This window comes from Melospiza georgiana, chromosome 15, assembly GCF_028018845.1.
Source record: "Melospiza georgiana isolate bMelGeo1 chromosome 15, bMelGeo1.pri, whole genome shotgun sequence".
Taxonomy (NCBI): Eukaryota; Metazoa; Chordata; class Aves; order Passeriformes; family Passerellidae; genus Melospiza; species Melospiza georgiana.
The window spans coordinates 8,015,901-8,035,845 of NC_080444.1; the positions used below are offsets into that span (position 1 = coordinate 8,015,901).

General features: G+C 38.3%; 1 protein-coding gene across 6 annotated transcripts in view; it reads left to right on the forward strand.

The window, feature by feature from the left end:
- FAM13B (family with sequence similarity 13 member B) overlaps positions 1-19,582 on the forward strand; it is a 44,872-nt gene extending 25,290 nt beyond the window's left edge. For 4 of the 6 annotated variants that reach the window (XM_058034576.1, XM_058034577.1, XM_058034579.1 and 1 more), the window contains exons 10-25: positions 1,810-1,945; positions 2,162-2,185; positions 4,485-4,552; positions 5,108-5,162; positions 5,543-5,690; positions 8,146-8,211; positions 9,265-9,475; positions 10,697-10,826; positions 11,272-11,353; positions 11,616-11,845; positions 12,163-12,246; positions 13,044-13,139; positions 15,319-15,402; positions 15,495-15,667; positions 16,084-16,185; positions 17,231-19,582. In XM_058034576.1, the coding sequence (XP_057890559.1) occupies positions 1,810-1,945; positions 2,162-2,185; positions 4,485-4,552; positions 5,108-5,162; positions 5,543-5,690; positions 8,146-8,211; positions 9,265-9,475; positions 10,697-10,826; positions 11,272-11,353; positions 11,616-11,845; positions 12,163-12,246; positions 13,044-13,139; positions 15,319-15,402; positions 15,495-15,667; positions 16,084-16,185; positions 17,231-17,354 (1,813 nt within the window). In that variant the 3' untranslated portion in view covers positions 17,355-19,582. The remainder of the gene's footprint in view (positions 1-1,809; positions 1,946-2,161; positions 2,186-4,484; positions 4,553-5,107; positions 5,163-5,542; positions 5,691-8,145; positions 8,212-9,264; positions 9,476-10,696; positions 10,827-11,271; positions 11,354-11,615; positions 11,846-12,162; positions 12,247-13,043; positions 13,140-15,318; positions 15,403-15,494; positions 15,668-16,083; positions 16,186-17,230) is intronic. The other 2 variants (XM_058034581.1, XM_058034580.1) reach the window with 2 other exon arrangements.
- Positions 19,583-19,945: the final 363 nt, after the last annotated feature.

Here is a 19,945-nt window from a genome sequence, read left to right on the forward strand (position 1 = left end):
CCACCTCGACCCAAAAGTTTCAGCTTTGGCTGTTGAGTTCAGTTTTATCTATTTTAAAGCAAATCAACTTCCATCAGATGCCAGTAATCAATAGCTCTTGAAGCAAGTATTTTAAATTGATCTTGTAGCTAAGAATGCTGTAAAGTGTAGTATCTGCTGAATTCTGTGCAAATAGCACAGAAACTTAAATTTATTCAAGTGCTTTCATTCTTATCTCATCAACACGACTTACAACAAAATTTTAACATCTTAAAGCTATTGTAGATTCTGTTTCATAACCCTGTCTTTCTGTGTCAACATAGCTACTTTACTGCTCTGGCTGCCAGTGGCAATGAAACAGCCAAAAATGGATAGAATGACCACTGTGGGTCTATTTGCATGCAGTTCCAACCTTATTTGATCAGATTTTATTTTTCTTGTAAATCAGGACAGATTCTGAGTGTAGTGATTGCCATGGCAGCATTTGGAAGCTGGTACATTTTGGTACATTTCATTAAAAATAAGTAGTCATGATTAATACCCAGATTTCAAAAATGTGTGAAAGATTTCAATACCTAAATTTCTTTGTTGCTCAGAGCTAGAATACATGAACAGAACCTGAAATACATGAAGTGTTCAGCGACTCAAATGCTCTTTTCTAAATTCTTCAATCTTTAGTGGTTTTAGAAGACAGGAATAAAGTTTGCAGTGGATGATAAAAGTAATAATCATTGCTGGTAATGATCAATTAAATCTGAGTTTAGTGCTAAAGATTCAATGTCTTTGAAGTAATGTGTAAGTGGGTAATTGCCTCACAGCCCTGGAGCAGCTGAATTCCTTCAGTCGCAGTGTAAGTGCTGTAAAGGTTGGCTGATCTCAGAGGGGGAGGCTCCAAGTGCCATCACTGCTGGTTTGAAACCAGTATCCTCCTCTGGCACAGACACTGCTGCAAATGCTTCTGATCATCATTCCACTGTGGATTAACTGGGAGAGAGGATACATGATATTGTTCTTCAAGGGGGTGTCTGGGTTCTTTAAAGCAGCAGACTGTGCACAAAGCAAATACACAGTTAAATTAAGAACTGAAAAAAGCAGTGATCCAGTGCCAATTTCTTAGTGCTAATTTAATGGCTGGAATTAAGAAAAAAGAGCTAAATTGTTAATTTTCAACCCATCCTGTTTATTTTCTCTATATCTGATAGAGAAGGAGATTTCTTGATGTGGTCTGGAATTCTGTTTGAGTGAGGGCAAGGAAGGCAAAGCAGTCAAAGGCTTGTGATGAATGACAGAGTCATGTGGTGGCACATAAAGAATATATGTGAATACAAATGTGGTGTCAATTAGTTTTAATCTGGCTGTAATGTTACATGCCTTAAGTTGAAGTCTCAGCAGATTAAATGTTAGAAATAATGGGATTTCTCACTGGAGGGGAACCCAGTGACAGTAGCTATAAACTGACTGGCTTTGGTACTGAGAGGAGTGGAGCCACAGCAGTGTCATTGAGTCCCTGTAGTTTCAGGATGTCTTTGCTTCTGGCTATTGTGTTTTAATTCCTTAGGCTGGTATAGTAAGTGTTTGGTGTATGCCTGGCTCTTCAGACAAGAAACAAATAAATACATTTTAATATGTCTGTCATGTCTGGATGTATAAAAAATCACATCAATAATTAATTTTGCCTACAGGTCAGAATAATTCTGTTCAAAAAGAAACCCAAGCAAAAAACATCCTGATGTTTGATAATGTTCAAGGGGGGGAGGTGTGTGTGCTTTTTTCTTTTTCTTTTAAAGGTGTAACAACAGATTTCTAAAGTCTTTCTGTTTGTATCTTCAGGAATGATGTTATTGAAGATAATGACACTGGTAGCAGTGAAAACACAGGAGACTGCTCTGAAGTATTGGTTTGCACTGATTTAGACAGTGAAGCTATGAAACATGATACTGTAACTGAGGAAGAAGAAAGCATTCAGGTGAGAGGAAGAATCTCCTGTATATCAAATCATAAATTGCTGCAACTTTAGTGCTCTAGAGATCCAAGTTCTCCTAGGATCTCTGATGTAGCATGACATAGTGCTCTTGCTCTGTCAGTTGTCTTCCTATTGTGCCATGTGCACTGAGAAATCTCTGTGTCTTTTGGTGGGACTTGTTTGGTCCCTGACTGATATTTTTCCATTCTTCTTTCACAGACACCAGCCCTTCCTTCTGCTGAGGTAAGTTGGAGTATGAGGCAGCATAGCACTGGTTGGAACAGCCTCTGTGTTAGTGAAGGCTTCCTGAGGAGCAGAAGCTGTAGAGCAGAGATGGCAGCATAGCCCAGAGTCACCTTGCATGGATCAGGAAAGGGGAGCAGTCACTTTGAGACTTTGCAGCCTCTTGGCTCTGCTTGTGCTAGGAAGGTTTGGTTTTGTCATTAGCTAATTACAGTCTTTCCTCTCCATTTTCTAATTTCTTTTGTGGTAGGCAGAGATGTTCTGTTCTTTTCAGCACATCTTTGTCTCTTCCCTAGTTGATGCAATCAGGGAATTCTGCAAAATATGTGCTGACAAAAATGAAATCAAGGATAACAGTTAAAGTGCAAGAGAAGAGAGTATTCTGCCACTCTGCATCAGGCATATGCAGGTGTCAGATAATACCTTCCAATGGAAAAAAACAAATCTATAGTTCCTTATTTATTTGGTAACACTTTTGTTTCTACAAATCTAAATGATAAATTATGTGGGTGGAGAGATTTGTTAAATGTGTAGAGAAGTTTCTGCAATGGTTTTCAGCTTCTTGCCTGTGAGTCCATAAATCTTCCTGAGAGTTTCCTGAAAGATAAACAGATAAGCAAACCTATTGTTTGTAGACTTAAATTAACTAGAAGAATTTAATAGGTCTTTGAACTTGCAAAGATGGGAATGGATTCCTTAGCACAGTGCAACTGAGTTGTCTGGAATCTGTATTTTTATTAAAACAAAATGTTTCTGTAGTGCTTTTCACTATTGTGATGTGTTCTGCTCTTGGGCTTTTGTTTGCTTTTGGGGATCCCAAATGACTCTGAATCACCTAGCAAGCCAAATTTTCCAGTTGTTCCCACAAAGTAACATATTGTTTTGGAATCCCATTCTGTAAATTAAATTTCACAGAATGTATTCATTGTCCTGGTTCTTTCCTTTAGTGCCAAAACTTGGTCTAAAAAATAATTAGATTCTTATCCTATAGCACAAAATGCATAAAACGTGGTGTTGGATATAAAAGGGAATATGATGCTTGTGAGTGCACAATAGAAATATTTTCTTGTCAAACCTGGTGGCATTCTTGGCCTTTTTTTGCTTTTTGATGGACTTCTGTCCATTGCTGTCAGTAGTAAGGTGACATTTTAGTGTGGAGTTTTGCTTTTTTTCAATGTTAGTTTTTACCATCTTTTTAATACACTGTTTCAAATGCTCTTGGAGAATTGTACCATTTATGGAGAGGTTAAAGAGAAAATGTGGTGATTCTCCTGTGTGAAAGGAGTTTGAGAGGAGCGTGTAGGGTGGTAGGAAAAGAAAGCTCTGCATGTGAGTTCTCCTTTGGGCCCAAAATGGAAATAGAAGCAGCTGTTTGCACAACTCGAGTAAGTGTGACTGTGCAAGACTTGTACAGCTCATCTCCAGGCTGGAAATTATCTGCTGGAGTATGACAAATGCACTGTAATTAAAAATTGTTTCCCCAGATTGGAATTTGACTTGAGGACTGAAATAATATCAGCAGAAGAATGATGTTTTTTCTGACGGGGGTGTCAGTTGCTGTCAGCAGCATAAAACTGGCAACTGTTGGTGTGTTTGAAGTCTCCTGGTAACTTGATGTTATCTTCAGGCACTGGAAAGATAATTTTGTGAGAATTCCTGAAGTCTAAAACCAAATGACCTATTTTATATTTCAAATTTCTTTTATTCCCCCAAATAAGACACTTTTCTGAAGAAATCAAGTACTGGGCCTTGGCATAAATACTTCTAGTGAACAAAGTGGTGACGTGGATTCATCTGAACTTATTTTGTGAGATGGTGTCATGGAACTGACAGCACTTTTTCATCCCCTTCCAATTCTTTCTGTTTTATTTAGTAACAGGGATTAGTAACTCCTTTAAAAAGTTTGTCAGACTTGTTTCATTTCATATATTTTAGATACATCCTAGTCTCAAAAACTCAGAGGTTTTGAGACTAGGATGAACAAACTGCCATGATTTTAGTCACCCCAAAACTTCATATCATGAGTGACAATTTTAGGTACAACTTTTATTGAAGAAATAATAAAAATGGTTAATCTGAAGATGGAAAGTTACTATCTGAGTTCTGGTGATTAAAACACCTGGACACTGGCCTTAATTGAGAAGTTAAAATATCACATGGTTAAAAAGTGTGATTTCCATTGCCACACACAAGGAAGTTTTAGTTTTTGAGGGCATTTTGTGGTCAGAGATGACTATGCAAATGTTTTCTGTTGAGAGAGCCATTCCCAAATCTTTCTAAACGTTCTTTTTCCTAACAGACTGCAGACATATTATTGAAACCATGTGTTGAAGATGAAGATGTTGATGAAGAAAATAATAGTGAAAGGTTTGTGGTTTTCTGTACTCATACAATCTATATGATTAACCTACAGCTTTTTTTTTTTTTTTTTTTTGTGATCAGCCCTATGTTGGCAAGAGAAACAGAAGAATAAAAATTTATTTTCTACAAAATATTTTGACACATTTTATTGCTCTTAGTGATTGAAGAATTAATGTTAGCAACAGTGACTAGCCAGAAAGCTTTGTTAATTTGCAGCTTTAGTTCAGCACTGATTAAAATTTCAGGTTTTTTTCAATTGAGTTTAAAAACGTTGACTATTTGAGAATAAAGGTCTGAGCTGGTTTTATTTTTAGCTTTGTTCAAGTCTAGTTGTTTACATGCTATGACTTGAAATCCAATGTGAAGATCAGAAAGTGGAAAAAAGGTAATATAACTTTTATCCCTCAGAGTTTTAATTATTGCCTGAAGTAAATACATTGGCTATCTGCTTAAACTGCATGGGGTTTGTAAAAAAAAAATAAGGGGAGTGTATAGTGTTTACTGTCCATTTAAAATGATAATGTCCATTTAAAATTATAATGAGGTCTGTCTTCTTTTTAGGGAAAATAGTATATTGCTTGATGGCAATGATAGAAATTCTTCAGAGGCATTTCTGGTAAGAAAGATTTTGTTTATATACAGATACACGGCATCTTATAAGATATTCAAATGTGAAGTAACACAATAAATTTAGTTTTTAACATCTTATGGTGTTTGGTGCTGCAAGGCTTGCAAGACCTCTGTTAGAGAGCTCATCATGTCACTTCACAGAAACTTAGGGCAGCACAGCAAAGTTTGTGCTTCTGCATCTCATGTAAGAAATGTTTTGGAATGTAAATAATTGATTGCTGTTGCAGTGTGTGTGTCTATTTTTAATTCCTTGTGTTTGGAGAGATTTCTTTTTTTCCTTAAAGTTTCTAAAAGTGCTGGAACTGATTAAATACCTGATTTCCAGCTGCTGAGTAATAATAAACTTGTTCTGTTTTTTAAATACAGGATTCAAGTAGCAAGCCTTGTGATCTCAATGCAAACCCTGATTCAGAGGGGCTGGGGGACGGCAGCGTTCACGTTCCCGAGGAAGCTCCGGCTGTCCAAGTGCCACATCTGGATCTGAAGAATGTGTCTGAGGGTGACAAATGGGAAGGTAATTCTCACTCTTTAGCTCACACTGTAGTTAGGGAGGAGTGATAAATAAAACTATTTACAGAGTAAAAGCAGGAGATGACAGCATGTTCCTGTACACATGGTAAGATCAACCAAGTCATGACATAGGTCTCATCTTGTTTCAGAACCATCTGCAACTTAATTAAGGACCTTAAAAAATATAAGGAAAACTAAAGAAGGAAAGCAAAGAAGTCCAAGTTTCATTCTAGGTGGCATGTTTTGTTGATTTTTATTGACCCTGAGTCTCTCATCCAAGTCTTTTAAAACACTTTGTCAAATTATATAGTTTAGTTAAAATTATCATTGTGTCTTGTTTGTCTTTTATTTTATTAATTGTAAACTATTGAATTGGCTGAATTTGACTTAAAATCACTAACCTGCCAAACACAGCAGTTCATACTTCAGTTTTTCAGAAAAATTTGTCAGTTGTTTTGGTTTCCATGTCATTGGAGAATTTGAAGCAGCTCTGAATTTTCAAATAAAGGCTGAAGTTGCAGATGTATTTTTTTCTGTGCCCCTTCTCCTTCCATGGTTTGCATTTTAGGAGAAGAAAAATACTTATAACAGTTTTCTCTCAGACAGGATTCCCTATGTTTGTGACCATATTCTTCACTGCCTTCCAGGTTTAGCAATCCCCTGAGCTTGTGACTTGACTGAATTTTATTGCTCAAATGTTTAGTTAAACTGTTAAAACTTTTGTTTTACTTAAAACAACCATAAGTTCTTTGTGACCAGAGCAGAACACTCTTGTCAATACCTTCTTTTCAAAATACTTCTCTTTTTATATCTTCCTTATATCGTGTTTCCTCTGCCTGGTGTTGGAGTCATCACACCTTAAAAAATGCAAGTGATCTAAGCTGCTAAACCACAGTGAGCTGTCACTGACAGTGCAATGGCCACAGGCCACTCAGTTCTGGTTTGGAAAACCTGCAGTACAACTTGATAGATGTATGCAGGTTAACTGTGCAGGGACAGGGTTTTAGCTTTCAGCATGCTCTTCCAGTGACAGCTGTTCCTTGAGATGCCTTTAAGTGTCACAGTGAAACCTTAGCAAGGCACTGGTAGCAAGGAATCACTGCACTGAACTTGTGGTTGCAGTGTTGGAAGTATTAAAATGAGGGAAGTAAAGCTGGAATGTGTGTTCTGTACCAGTGCAGCTTGGAGCTGTCAGCACATACAGCTTTGTCCTGAAGCTCAAGTGGTGAGAACTGATTGTTGGTTTGTCACTGCTGTTGACTGTCTTGCAAATTAATTGACTTCATCAGCCCACACTTCTCTTTTAACCCTTTTGCAAATAGTGAGGTTTTCAACTTGTGATTGGCTTCATTTGTTTTGTACAATATTTGCTGGTTGGTGCTCTTGAACCCTAGCAAACTGCACATTCAGGGTAAGTCCTGGCATAGAGAAGTCAAATTGCAGGCACCCAGAGACACTGAGTCCAGGTTTCCATTCTTGTTGCCCAGGTTAAGAACAAAAGCTAGAACATAAAAATCCTGTTTATGTTTTCAGTGTTTTATTTAGTTTAATTGCTTACTTGCACATTACATTTTGTTGCATCCTCTATTTGTGCTAAGATGACTTAATATGTATTCTCAGAAGGTTTGTGGCATCCATTTTCATTATTTCCTTAAATCTGCTCATGAAGTTGCTTTTGGTTTTACTTCCCCAAATAGCTTTATGACTCTTGTTTTGAAAATAGAGCAGTGTATCTCTTTATAAATTTATATTATAACTTCTTGGTATTAAATCGTGTTCTTTGCAAGAGGTCTTAATCTCACTGTGAAGTATTTGAACATTGACTGTACTTCAGTCCTGTTTAGGATGGTTATTAGGAACTCAGCCTTCCAAGGCACTGCAAGTCCTTGTGGCATTCCACTGAAGTAGAGTGATTTTGTTAAGAAACCTCTACTAATCCAAATTCAGTTACAAGGTTTGGGTAATTAAAGCAAATCTAGTAGAAAACTAAAGGCCTGTATGCAACAGAGTTCTTGAAAAGCAACATCAAATGCTTGCTGGCCCGAGGTGAAAATGCAGAATGGTTGATTTATATTTCTGAGTAATTTTTCTGCATTTGCTCTGCTTTTTGGAAATCACCACCATCTCTATTATTTACAAGCTCTGATCAAAAACATTGGAGCTTGCCTTTGTTCATGTGAGGATGCACAAGTCTCTTACTAAACTGCAATAAGTCTTTACTATTCCTCTACCAGTTCTTTGTAAACCTTTCCAGTAAAAGTTCAAATTGGCTGAGGACTGAGCATCCTTACCTGCCATGGGAATTGCTTGGAAGCTGAGAGTGCTCAGGGCCTGGTCCAAAAAGATGGGATGTTTTTCCCTGGTACTGTATCTTCCTGCTTTACATGTTATGTATAGTTTGTTCTGACTGTGCTGTGTGTTCACTTTAGTATTTTTGCCATTCTTTTTCATTTTATTAGCGCCATGCCCTATCACTTTCCCCCTCATTGATTTCAAAACAATGCATCTGCAGAGAGAAGGGGAGGGTAAGTATGGTTCGCCATACGTTCAGTTATCTGCCTTTTGATAGTTGATGGTTTGCTTTCTGACTAACCCTTCACCTGCTGTCCCTTATATCTTGGGAATATTCTGATCTGCAGCTTTTTTTGTTGATTCAAAAAGGTCCCCTTCTTGTATCTTGTACTGTGCAAACAGGCAAGATCACAGCTGAAAAACAACAAAAAAATTCCCAATCATACTTAGTAAATGTGCAGTGGAAAGCAGGTACAAGGGTTATTTTTTTTTTTTTGAAGATTACTTTGTGGGTTTTATTGTTGTTCTGCACACTTTGAACCCAGTTTTCAAATTTCTGATTTGAACTAGGAAAAAGAACAGGTAACTCTGAAAGGAAAAGGGGGGTGGGATTTTAAATTGAAGTAATTGAAAGGCTGTGTCAGCTTTTTTTTAGACAGCAAAAAGCCATGCCAATTATAAGAAATGTTAGCAAGGAGCTTTTCATAGGGATTTGAAAGAATTGATTGTTTTGGAATCTCCCTCCTAAAAAATCACCTTCCACAAATTAAGAAATCTCTTTTTCTTAGTGTTGTAAAGGTAGATTTTATCATAAAACCCAAAAACACTCCTTGAAAAAGACTTAAGCAAATGGGCAATGTCCCTAAACCTTCTTCAAAACCAAGAAGACCAACTTTCAAAGTACATGCATACAGTATGAAAATGAATTTCCACAGCAAAATACTGCAATGGACAATAAACATATTCTTCTTATTTTATGTATATTTCTGACACATAAATAAGGCTCTCTTACACTGTTGAACTGCTCAGAAATGCATACTCCCAAGATACACTTTGAAAAAGGGATCCTAGTGTGCATACTTCATTTCAGTACCTTTTTCTTTCAGTTTTATGACAGAATTTGTAGCTTTCTGATGCATTTCACTGTTTTTATTCACTTTGTGTATGACACCACATCCTCTAGAGCATACAAGACTAAGCATTGGGTTCGCATTTTTGTTTCAACTCTAGTTGATAGTTCTGGTAACAGAAAAGTACCATTTTGTGTCTTTTTTTTTATCTTCTAGATCCATTTCCTGCTTTCAAGTCTTGGCAGGAGGACAGTGAATCTGGAGAAGCTCAGCTTTCCCCACAGGCTGGCAGGATGACTAACCATCCATTGGAAGAGGACTGTCATCCCATTTTGTCACATCGGAGTTTGGATTTTGGGCAAAGCCAGCGTTTCTTACATGATCCAGAAACGTTGGACTCTTCATCCAAAGCACTTTCTTTTGTTAGGTGTGTATTTTATTGCAGTCTGGGGGCCAGGATGTGTTAAGCCAGGATGAAAATACATCTGTTTGAGATTGCCACGAGTTTTCATGATCTGAATGAACTGAGGACCAAGGTCAAACACTGTGTGACCATTTGGCTGCTCTGCCCGCCCAGGAACTGCTGCAGAGAGTTGGAGCTGAGGTTCAGCTGGGGTGGGATTGTGGCTCTCCAAGTGGCCTTTGACAGATGCTGAGGGAAAGAGGATAAAAATAGGACAAGATTGCAGAGCTTTCCCTGGCATTGGTCACAGCTTCAGACAAATAGCACTTCCTGGACTGAAAGTAGTATTTATATCCTTTGTTTACCAGGCTTTGCTAGACTCTGGTCTGATTTTATGTAAGCTCTGGCATTTTTTTTCTTTTATTTTTTTAGCCTAGTATATTAGAGTTGTCACTAAACAAGCTGCAGGTTATTTGTATTTGTGAACTGGGCAGTGTGACTCTCCAAAACTGTAAATAACTTGTGACCTGTACTGTCTGCTCCTGTTACTGGGAAAGGGAAGTTGAGAAGATTTTTCATGCTTGTTAGGGAAAACATAATGTCATAAAAATGAGAAAGCCTGAAACAGGAGATTGGAACAAGTTTAGAGTTTATAGTTGTCTGTCTGGCAGATTTATTGATGCAAAAAGATCCTTGTGCAAGTTTTCTCCAATTAACCACAGAAGACATTTTACCAAGTACTGTTAAAATGATGTAGAAGAATGACCTGCAGAAAGTGCTGATGATAATAGCTCTTCTCCTCATTCTGAAACTAATAAGGATCTGCTCTAGTGGATTATTAGATTAGTATTGCTAATATCTTGGACTACATAGATTTCACTGGCTGTGTTGAGGGATGTTTCAGGCACTTTGTATAATAAGTGTTCTGGAAAATTCTCATGTCAGTTTTGAAACAAAAAACACTTTACAAGAGCAGCAAATGTCGAGGAGCTGTGTGAAAGATGATGTAAAACCAATGCCACATACTTTCTAAGTCTGTTAGCAAAATCTAAGAAATGTATTAGTAAGACTGACAAATTATGTGAATACTTTTTGGCTTAATTATCTCTTAACTTACCTGAGACAGTTGAGTGAAGCTGTTTAATTCATTCATGAAGAATGAAATTATTAAACTCTTTCTTAAATATACATGTTGTTTGCACTCATTAATTATCTAAATGACATTTTAAAAATGTTTTTAAACAGAACACGAAGAGCATCCTTTAGCTCAAAAGATGACAAAAGGGAAGATAAGACACCTTATCAGCTTGTCAAGAAATTACAGAAAAAAATAAAGCAATTTGAGGAACAGTTTGAAAAAGAGAAAAACAGCAAGGTACGTTAGCACTTCTGTCTTTGCTCAGGATAAAGAACTGCATGGGAGGGCTGAGTGACTCTTGTGGTTCATTATTGAATAACTGTTCACAAATGAGAATTTTGTTACACACTGCAAAAGGGAGCTGAGCAACAGCAATATTAGAAAATGTGCCAGAATGCCAGAGCCAGAGGAGGAGAGTGACAGTTCTGCTGAGAGACTGAGGTCATTTCAGATGTGTGGAAAAGCAGAAGTGTCTTACCACTCTGTGGTTCAGCTGCTGAAGTTGTTTCAGTTTTATTTTCAGAGATGTTGTCCTTATGTTGGCACTGAGATCTGAACTGATACTGAGTGGCATTCCTGTTCACATTTACCATCACAAATCTTACCAAATCTTGAAAGAAGTATTTATAAACAAGATTTAGTGTGTTTGTTTTAATATGTAGTTTATTTGTATTTTTTTCAGCCTTCCTATAGTGATATTGCAGCCAATCCAAAAGTTTTAAAATGGATGACTGAACTTACCAAATTGAGAAAGCAAATAAAAGGTAAGAGATTGCTACAGTTTCTTCTTCTCTTGCAACACAACTTATCTCCATGACTGAAATGGCTATGTCATTCAGCAAACTTCCACAGCAACAAAAATGTTTCATTTCTACATTCTGCATTATTCAAAAATCGAATTATTCTTATGGCTTTAGTTCTTTAGGAGGGAAACTTTCCATATGCAAATTGCTATGTTTCTGTACTTGGAGTGAAATAAACTGTGTTATTTTAAACCTTTGGACTGAGCAGTTTTTCTCTTTTCAGATGCAAAGCAGCGGAGCTCAGAGGGAGAATTCATACCTCAAACACGTCCACGAAGTAACACTCTTCCAAAAAGCTTTGGTTCCTCTCTTGACCAAGAGGATGAGGAAAATGAGGATGAGATGAGGGTTGTGCAGAAAGAGAAGAAGCCCACCAAGGAGGCTACACTTGAACTCATTTTGAAAAGATTAAAGGAAAAACGAGTTGAGAGATGTTTGCCAGAAGATATAAAGGTAAGCATAAGGTTCTTTCTGAGACAATAAGGGGGAAATAGAGCACTTGAGATACCACTTTATCACATGATGATGCCTCTGGCTAACAGCCCCTTGCCAGGCCATCATACTTCAGACTCAGTGGGGAAATTATCAACATGAACCACATTCTCCTTGCTCTATATTAAAATGTTTGCAAGTTTGTGCTGACAATATTGAACAGCTTTAAATGGAGGAAGGTGGGTTGTATGATGTTAACTAAGCTAAGTTTGGCTTAGGCATCTGGATAGCGAATAAAAGTGACTTGTGTTTGATTAAATGCTAATTATTCTTGATAGAAAATGACAAAGGACCATTTGGTAGAAGAGAAAACATCTCTCCAGAAGAGCCTCCTGTATTATGAAAGCCAACATGGACGGCCGGTAATGCTTGGCTTTATTTCAAACTCTGCCATTGTGTGCATAGACAGCAGTAACTCTTGAGCAGTACTAAGACCAGAACTTAATGCTGGTGTGGGGGTTCTTCTTTTTCCTTCTCCAAAACACAGAGGTATCTATTGACCTCCATGTTGCCATCTGAGGAACTTGCTGCATTGACTTCTTAAAAAAGAAAAAAAAGTATGTATTAATAGGCCCCCTTTTCAGAAATCAGCAGTTGATATGAGTCTGCAAAGTGATGGGTGTCATTTGGTGCCTTATATGTCTGTGAGGCAAAGAGATGTCTGAAAAATAAACAAGATTATTGAATTTCCTCAGAAAAGACCAGAAATGTTATTCTGGATTTCACAGAAACAGAAATGAAAGGACAGTTCCCACCCCCCTTCTCTACAGTTTCATCTTTTTCTTTTTTCCCTTTCATTTCTGTAGAACCATCATCATTGCCAGGCACACATCTTTTCCCTCACTTCTTGGTCCCTTTTTGCCTCTTTTCCATGGATATTTAAATACAGGGTTTGCCTGTGCTGAGGCTCCCCTAAATTTTAGGAACCGCTTAAATCTTCTCCCTGAAAAATACAGGGTGTTAAAGTGAGAGAGGATGAAAAAGCACCAAGTTATTCCCTTTTATCTGCACAAACCCCCTTTCATGCACACAGTGTAAGGTAGTTTTATATTCCTAGCTGGAATGTTGGTGGCCTGGCAGGAGAAGCACACAGCTTTGTGTTTGCTTGTCTGTGATGGAGTGACCGGTATCATTAATTCTCTGGTTTCTCTGCCTCTAGGTTACTAGAGAAGAAAGACATATTGTGAAGCCACTTTATGACAGATACAGACTTGTAAAACAAATGTTAACTAGAGCAAGCATTACTCCTATTCTTGTGAGTAAAACAAATGCCATTTCTGTTTATTTTCCCACTTTTGAACTGCGAGGCTGCCTTTAGAAAAGCTAGTGACACTGTTGTGTGAAACATCTTTCTTGTGAAAGATACAAGATATTGTTGTCATTGTACTTGAGGCATTTGATTGATTTACTGCTGAGAACAGAGCAGTTCCAAGCTGTCTGTGACCTTGATGGCTCTTGGGAATTAAATGGTTCTCTGTGGAAGTAAGTGAGCTGTGCTAACTTGCTGTGGCTGAGATGTTCCCAAGTGCCTGTGCTAGGTATGGATCCCCAGGACATACTGTACTTTCAGTCCTCCCCAGAATAGTAACACCAGTTGCAGTGCAGGTTGCTGTCAGCAGAGGCTTGAGTGACAGGATTGCCATCAGAACCATTTCATTCCTTCATGCTTCCCCAGAGAGAGACATGTTACAGCACCTGCAGCATCTGTACAACATCCCTGCTTTTTCATTGTGTTTTCACTTCATTTCCTTCTGAATTTTCTATCCTCTCTCTGTGGTCTTCTAAGAGATGAGGAAGAAAAGTTTTCATACTGTGCAAGGAAATTGATGTAACCTTGTTTATAGTACCTGTAAAACAGCTGGGGAATTACAGCCAGCTGGTTTTGTTCTGCATGAGCCACAATCCAAGCCTTGCATACTGACCCAGACTTGCAAAATACCTGTTTGGATGTTGGCTGCTGACCCTTTTGGAAGGAAGGGACTGCATAGCTGACACGAGATAATCTCTTTGCATACAGACAGTTCTTCCCAGACACAGGTAGCTGGGCTTACTCAGCAGCACTTTAATCTGCTGTTTACATTGTCACTGACAGTTCTGAGCTCTCCCCTCTGAGCTGGAGTACACTGAGATAAAGGGACCAGGTCAAGATTCTGCCTTTCTTGCACATACATTGGTTTTGGTGGCTCCTTTTAAAGAGAAACATGATTTTTGTCACAGTCAGGTTTAAGGCTTTTCTATCAGAATCCCGTTCTGAACTCCATAAACACAGGCTGCTCTTAGGCACCAGTGTGTTTCTGTGTGGCTGGTGAGTCACAGCTTTTTGATAGTACCCTTGATTGATTGAGCTCTATCCCATCTCTCCCCTCAGAAATCTGACTTCACCTGAGATGGGTTTTACATTCTGGGCAGCCTTATGACTGTACCATAGCCATTCTGACTTTTTGGCTGTGAAATAAAGGGATGGGTACAGCCCACCAGAAGGATTTTAAATTCAGGAGAGATGTCAGTAACATGATTCCTAACCTGTAGGCAGCACCTGTAAAATCTCTTTCACAGGTCTTTGGTTTTGAAACCTATAAGAGATATGAGGAGCTTTCTTATATTGCCAAGGATTGTAACTTCTAAGTAATATATATTCAATAATGGATTTTTAGGTTTATAGGACAATTAATTCCATGAGATCTCTTACTGTATTCTGGTACACCAATGACATGCACTGAAGCCTGTATGGAAATGTCCAGAAAAGCAGGGGACTATTTCCCTTTCATGAACTAAAGTTTTTGACAGGTCATTGTCTGTGTGGCTTTTGTGTTTCACATTTTCCTGTCCAGAGAACATCTGTTGGAGCTGCTTCTGCTGTCTGGGGATAAGGGATGAGCAGGACATTATGGCAGGTGTGCAGCAGGCACCTGGACAGGGACACTGCTTTAGGCTGGAGTTTAAAGGATTTTGGCTCTGAGGTGGCAACACATAGCTCTGATTTCACACTTCCACCTGCAGGGCTTCAGAGTGGTCTGGAAAAGTAACCAGGCAGGATTATTCCCAATGGATGCCTGGTAGGAGCATCCAGCTCTGCCTCTGTAACTGTGCTTTGGTTTGGGAGGAACAAGAATCAATACAAATTCAGAGCTATCATTGCACTTTATGAATCTTCTACAGAACATGGAGAGAGCAAATTCTTTTTAGTCTGAAAATTAATATTGTAAAATAAATTATAAGCTACAACAATTATTTCTGTGTCAAGGATACTTTGGGTACCTGAGCTTTTTGGGTTGTGTGGTTGTTTGATTTGTGCTCTGTAAGTATGTTCGTTGTCTTTTATTCATCTTAGGGAGGAAATATTGGGTGTCTTCAATGTAATTCTGACTTCAAACAGCACTTGATGTCTTACTGTACATTTTGAAACATTTTGAAAAAAATTTCCATTTTTTCAGGGCTCACCATCAACCAAGAGGCGGGGGCAGATGTTACAGCCCATTATTGAAGGTGAAACTGCCCATTTTTTTGAAGAAATTAAGGTAGGTGCAATGCCTTTAAAAATACTCCCAGCATTTGTAATAGGGAACTGAAATACATCATATTTGTTTTGAATTTCTGTTTTCACTTTCAGGAGGAAGAGGAGGAAAGTGATGGTTTGTCTACAGATCTGAATGAAATCTTAAAAACTGCTGCCCAAACACAGCCTGTTCTAAGCCCAGTTGAAAACTCTGAGTCTGATATTGAAGATGGTCAAGAGAAACTCACCCGGGACCTGAGGCTCTCCAGCACCCGAGCTGCTTCTATGTATGGACAATTAAGTGGATAATTTAATTATGATAGCTGTAATTATTGTAGTTAGTCATGATACTGAATCTCTGATGATGGGTGAAAGGGACTGACATGTTCAGCACTTCTCAGGAAATGTTTGGATTGAATGAGTGTTCTTTGCTCTGACATGTCTGACTAAGATCTTTTTGTACTCAGTGAATTATTTAGTATCTTCTAAACCTTCTTCAGCCTTACTTGAGCTGTGTAGACAGCAGAAAATTTATACTCCTTTATTAACTGCTAGTTTGTTCTCAATATTTCACTTTCAAACTGACAGCATGTTCCTTATGAGCCAGACAAATAAATTATTAGTGCAGCTATCTCAGTTGTTTCTGAGGAATTGAAATTCTATTGTAAGGCCACCATATTTTTCTTTCACTTGAAATTTTTAGGCCTGAATTATTGGAGCAACTGTGGAAAGCCAGAGCTGAGAAGAAGAAGCTACGTAAGACATTACGAGAATTTGAAGAGGAGTTTTATCAGCAGAATGGAAGGTTTGTTTAGCACAATACCAGATGCTGGGCTGCAGCCTCATTATGTAGCCAAGTGTGTTTTCTAACTTTGAATCTTGTCAGCTGGAATCTGATCTGTTTTGATCTGCTGTGAATAATCTCCTGTGGGAGAAAACTTTGTGTATTTTTAACAGTTCCATTGAAAAAAAAAAACAGCATTTAAAAATACCTACTAGAAAGTATGGGGTTTTTTTTATTTTAAAAAACCCATATTGTCTCTGTTCTTTAACATGGGGCAGGGAAATTTGCCCCTTGTTCCAGTAGGTCAGTTCTGGCAGTGGATATTTGCTTTACCAGTAAAGGTTTTTATAACTTTTATTCTCCATATAGTTTAGTTCTTTTAGGTTTCTGATTTGAATTTGTTTTGTCATGAATTGGATTGCATTGCTGCCCATTGTATTTTTGAGATGTCTCATGTCATGAGCAAACCTAACAACAGTCCTAAGAGGTCACTTCCTTGACTGGCAAATGTTCTCACTTGACTTTGCCTTCTCCTGTATTTCTCCTGGGCTACAAACTCCTGTAACGTGGCTTCATTGTGCACTTACTGAGTTTGGAACAAAACTCCTTTTGACTTCAATGGCAAATAATGAGGTTAATCATATTAATAGATTATTTATTGTAGTCCAGCAAGAATAATGCTCTGCTGCCAATTTGTGGGTCAATCTTCTTAGAGTAAAAAATGTAGGCTGACTTAAATGTGACTTTTTCTGTAGTGTATACCCAGGATCTGAAATGAAACTCTTCATATCCTGTTAGTAAAATTCCCAGGAGAGCTTAGGGCAATGGTTGTTACCCAATGCTGCAGCAGTTGTGCTGAAAATTTTCTGCTGGATTTTCAATTCAGTTTTTTAGGTGATGGCAATTTTAACTATCATAAACTAAAATATGTCATGCCTCTTATTGGTGAACAAGCTGCCAATAATATTTTCACGTGCCCTAAAATAACTTCCTGTAGCTGCTTGTGTGTTTGGCTTGCTGCAGGATGGATGATTTAGTTGAAATTTTGATGTTTTTCCTTTTACAGGAATGTACAGAAAGAAGATCGGGTCCCAATGCTGGATGAGTACAGGGAGTACAAGAAAATCAAAGCCAAACTGAGGCTGTTGGAAGTCCTTATCAGCAAACAAGATTCTTCAAAATCAATTTAAATTATATTGCTCCAACCTGTTGAGTAACATGCTGTTTCCATATACTACCCCTGTACTTATTGGGTGCTTGTGTTCATGTGTCATGCACTGTTGAAAGAATCCAGTTTGTGCACTTTACTGTGGTGCCACTAGGACATGTTTGAAGGGTAAGTAGGTCCTGTCTAGAGAGCAAATAAGGTTTCTGAGTTTGAGACTGCTCTATCCAACTTTAGCAAACACAGTTTCCATCGAAGTTTTGTATTCCAGATGCATCCATCCTGTTCCAAAACAACCATAGCCTTTTTTTTATCTTTAGCATTCAAGAACTTTGAGACTTTTGTTATTACTAACCTTTTGCATTGTTGAAGAAATTATTAATATTGTAATGCTACACCGAACTATTCCTCTTGCCTAAAAAAATCAGCAAATTAAGGGTACAGCTCTTAATTCTTGGAACACTTAAACAGACTGTAATTCCTTTCAAAGGACTGCTGTGGAACAACTTTGATTTTTTGGTATTCTAAATTGCACCTGTACACAGTAATAATTAACGTCTATGGATTTTGCTCATTAGCGGTCACGTTTCCTCCTTGATAAAGATGACAGTGGACAAACCAGAAAGTGACCTTTTCTTAGTGGCTTTTAAACCTTGGAAAACTGAAAAGTTCAATCACATGCTGCCTACAGGACTCATGTCATTGTTGTTCATTTGATCCCTTTTTGGGTTGCTGTTTATCAGCCAGTGGTGACGTAGTGTTTGGGCTGAATTGGATACGGCATCTCCGCTTTCGGAAGATTTGAGGAGCACAGTGAACACTGTGGTGGTTGGGAAATCTGGTGGTGCTCAGACTTGTGTGGCTCCACAGAAAGGAGCTGCTTAGGACAGTTAAAATCCCACTGTACCTGAAATGAGTATGGTGTCAAGGGCTAAAATCAGAGTAGTTAACACGCACCACAGGGAGAACCGGCGGTTTGGAGTGGAAAGATTACTGCTGTTTATCACGGTTTTGTTTTACAGTTGGAGAATAAAAATACATTATCTAATCCTTACGATGTAAGCAAAACAGTTTATGGGCCTTGCATGATTTAGCTTCAGAGTTGAATCTAAATAATGTTTTGAGTATCACATCTGCTGTGCTGAATGATGATTTAGGGACTAGCTTTGCTCTGCAGCAGCCATCCGCAGCTGTTTCTGATCTGGCGAAATCAAAATGTTAATTTCAGCTGGTGCTTTCTCAGTTGTTTTGTTTTTTTTTTATTTCAGTGTATCAGTTTGATTGTGGCCATGTTTTGCATGCACCTACTCTCACTGCATGTTTTTATGACTGGCTAATGTCAACATAGCAATGATTCACTCTGCTTTATGAAAGACCAAAAATGAACTTTCTCACAATGTAAGAAATGGCTCGCACATAACCTCAGAGACTTGCTGTTCTGTCATGAAGCATATGAAATAGGTTGCAAGTAGGATTTTTAGTGCTCAGATTTCATTTGTGTACTGTAGAATACTTCTTGGTTTGTTTTACTCTGCTTGTAGGCATGTATTTTTGGAATTCAGAAAAAAAAAAAGCACTAAAACTATTGAGCACTGGTGGTATGCCTTTTTTTCTTTTCTCTTTTTTTTTTTTTTTAACTGCAAAGTGATCTGGGACCTTAGAGAATTATGAGGTTAAAGTAGTCTTTGAGACCATTTACCAATTTTATTCAGTTCCATTGTGCAATGTACACTTCAGTTCCTTTTCTATCAGTCTACAGACACGGGTGTATCCAAACATTGAAACTAATGTGTACTGTATAGTGTTGTACATGAATGTTTGTGTTTTATATACCACATGCAAAATGTCAATATGCACTATTTAAATGTTTTAAATAATATATTCCTCCTTTATAATGCTTAAATCTATATGATTCCAATATTTTTATAAGTGAGTGAGTGATCAGACTGGTTCCAATTCAGAATTAACAGCTGCTTTGTGTTTGTTATGCAGTGTTTGGCTGTTTATTCAGTATAGTAGATAAGCATGGCAACAGTTATGCTGAGTGTGTTTTGTGCCATCCTTGTTGAGCAATAAATAAATGGTAGAACTAGGCATTTTGTGATATAACAGTTTTACTTTGGTAAAAGCAAAACCTATATATCTATATGGATATATAGATATGGAATATATATAACTAAACCAGATATAATTGCATTGCTATGTCTGGTGCTCATTGTATAGACTTTTATAATAAAAGTACCTTAACCTTTATTGTCTTGTATTTTTGTTTCTCATTATGCTTTCTCCTTCACTGCCATCTCTTAAAAAGGAGTGCTGAATCCTTTACTGCAGGGTGCTGTGAGCAGGGTGTGGATTCCACGCTGTGCCCTGGTGGTGGCTGGGGTGACACTGCATCCCCTGGAGCCGTGCGGGCTGTGCAGGGGAGGGGCCCCAGCTCCTGGACGGACGGCGGGGATGGTGGTGCCGGCTGGGCTTCAGCTGCTGCTGGGGGTGACGGGGAGCACACCGGGACACGGCTCCTGCCTGCCCCAGCAGCAGCGGGTGGGTGCAGGAGCCACCCCGGCACCGTTCATTCGCTGCCCTCGGCTGAGCACATCGGGTGTGTGTCTGTAG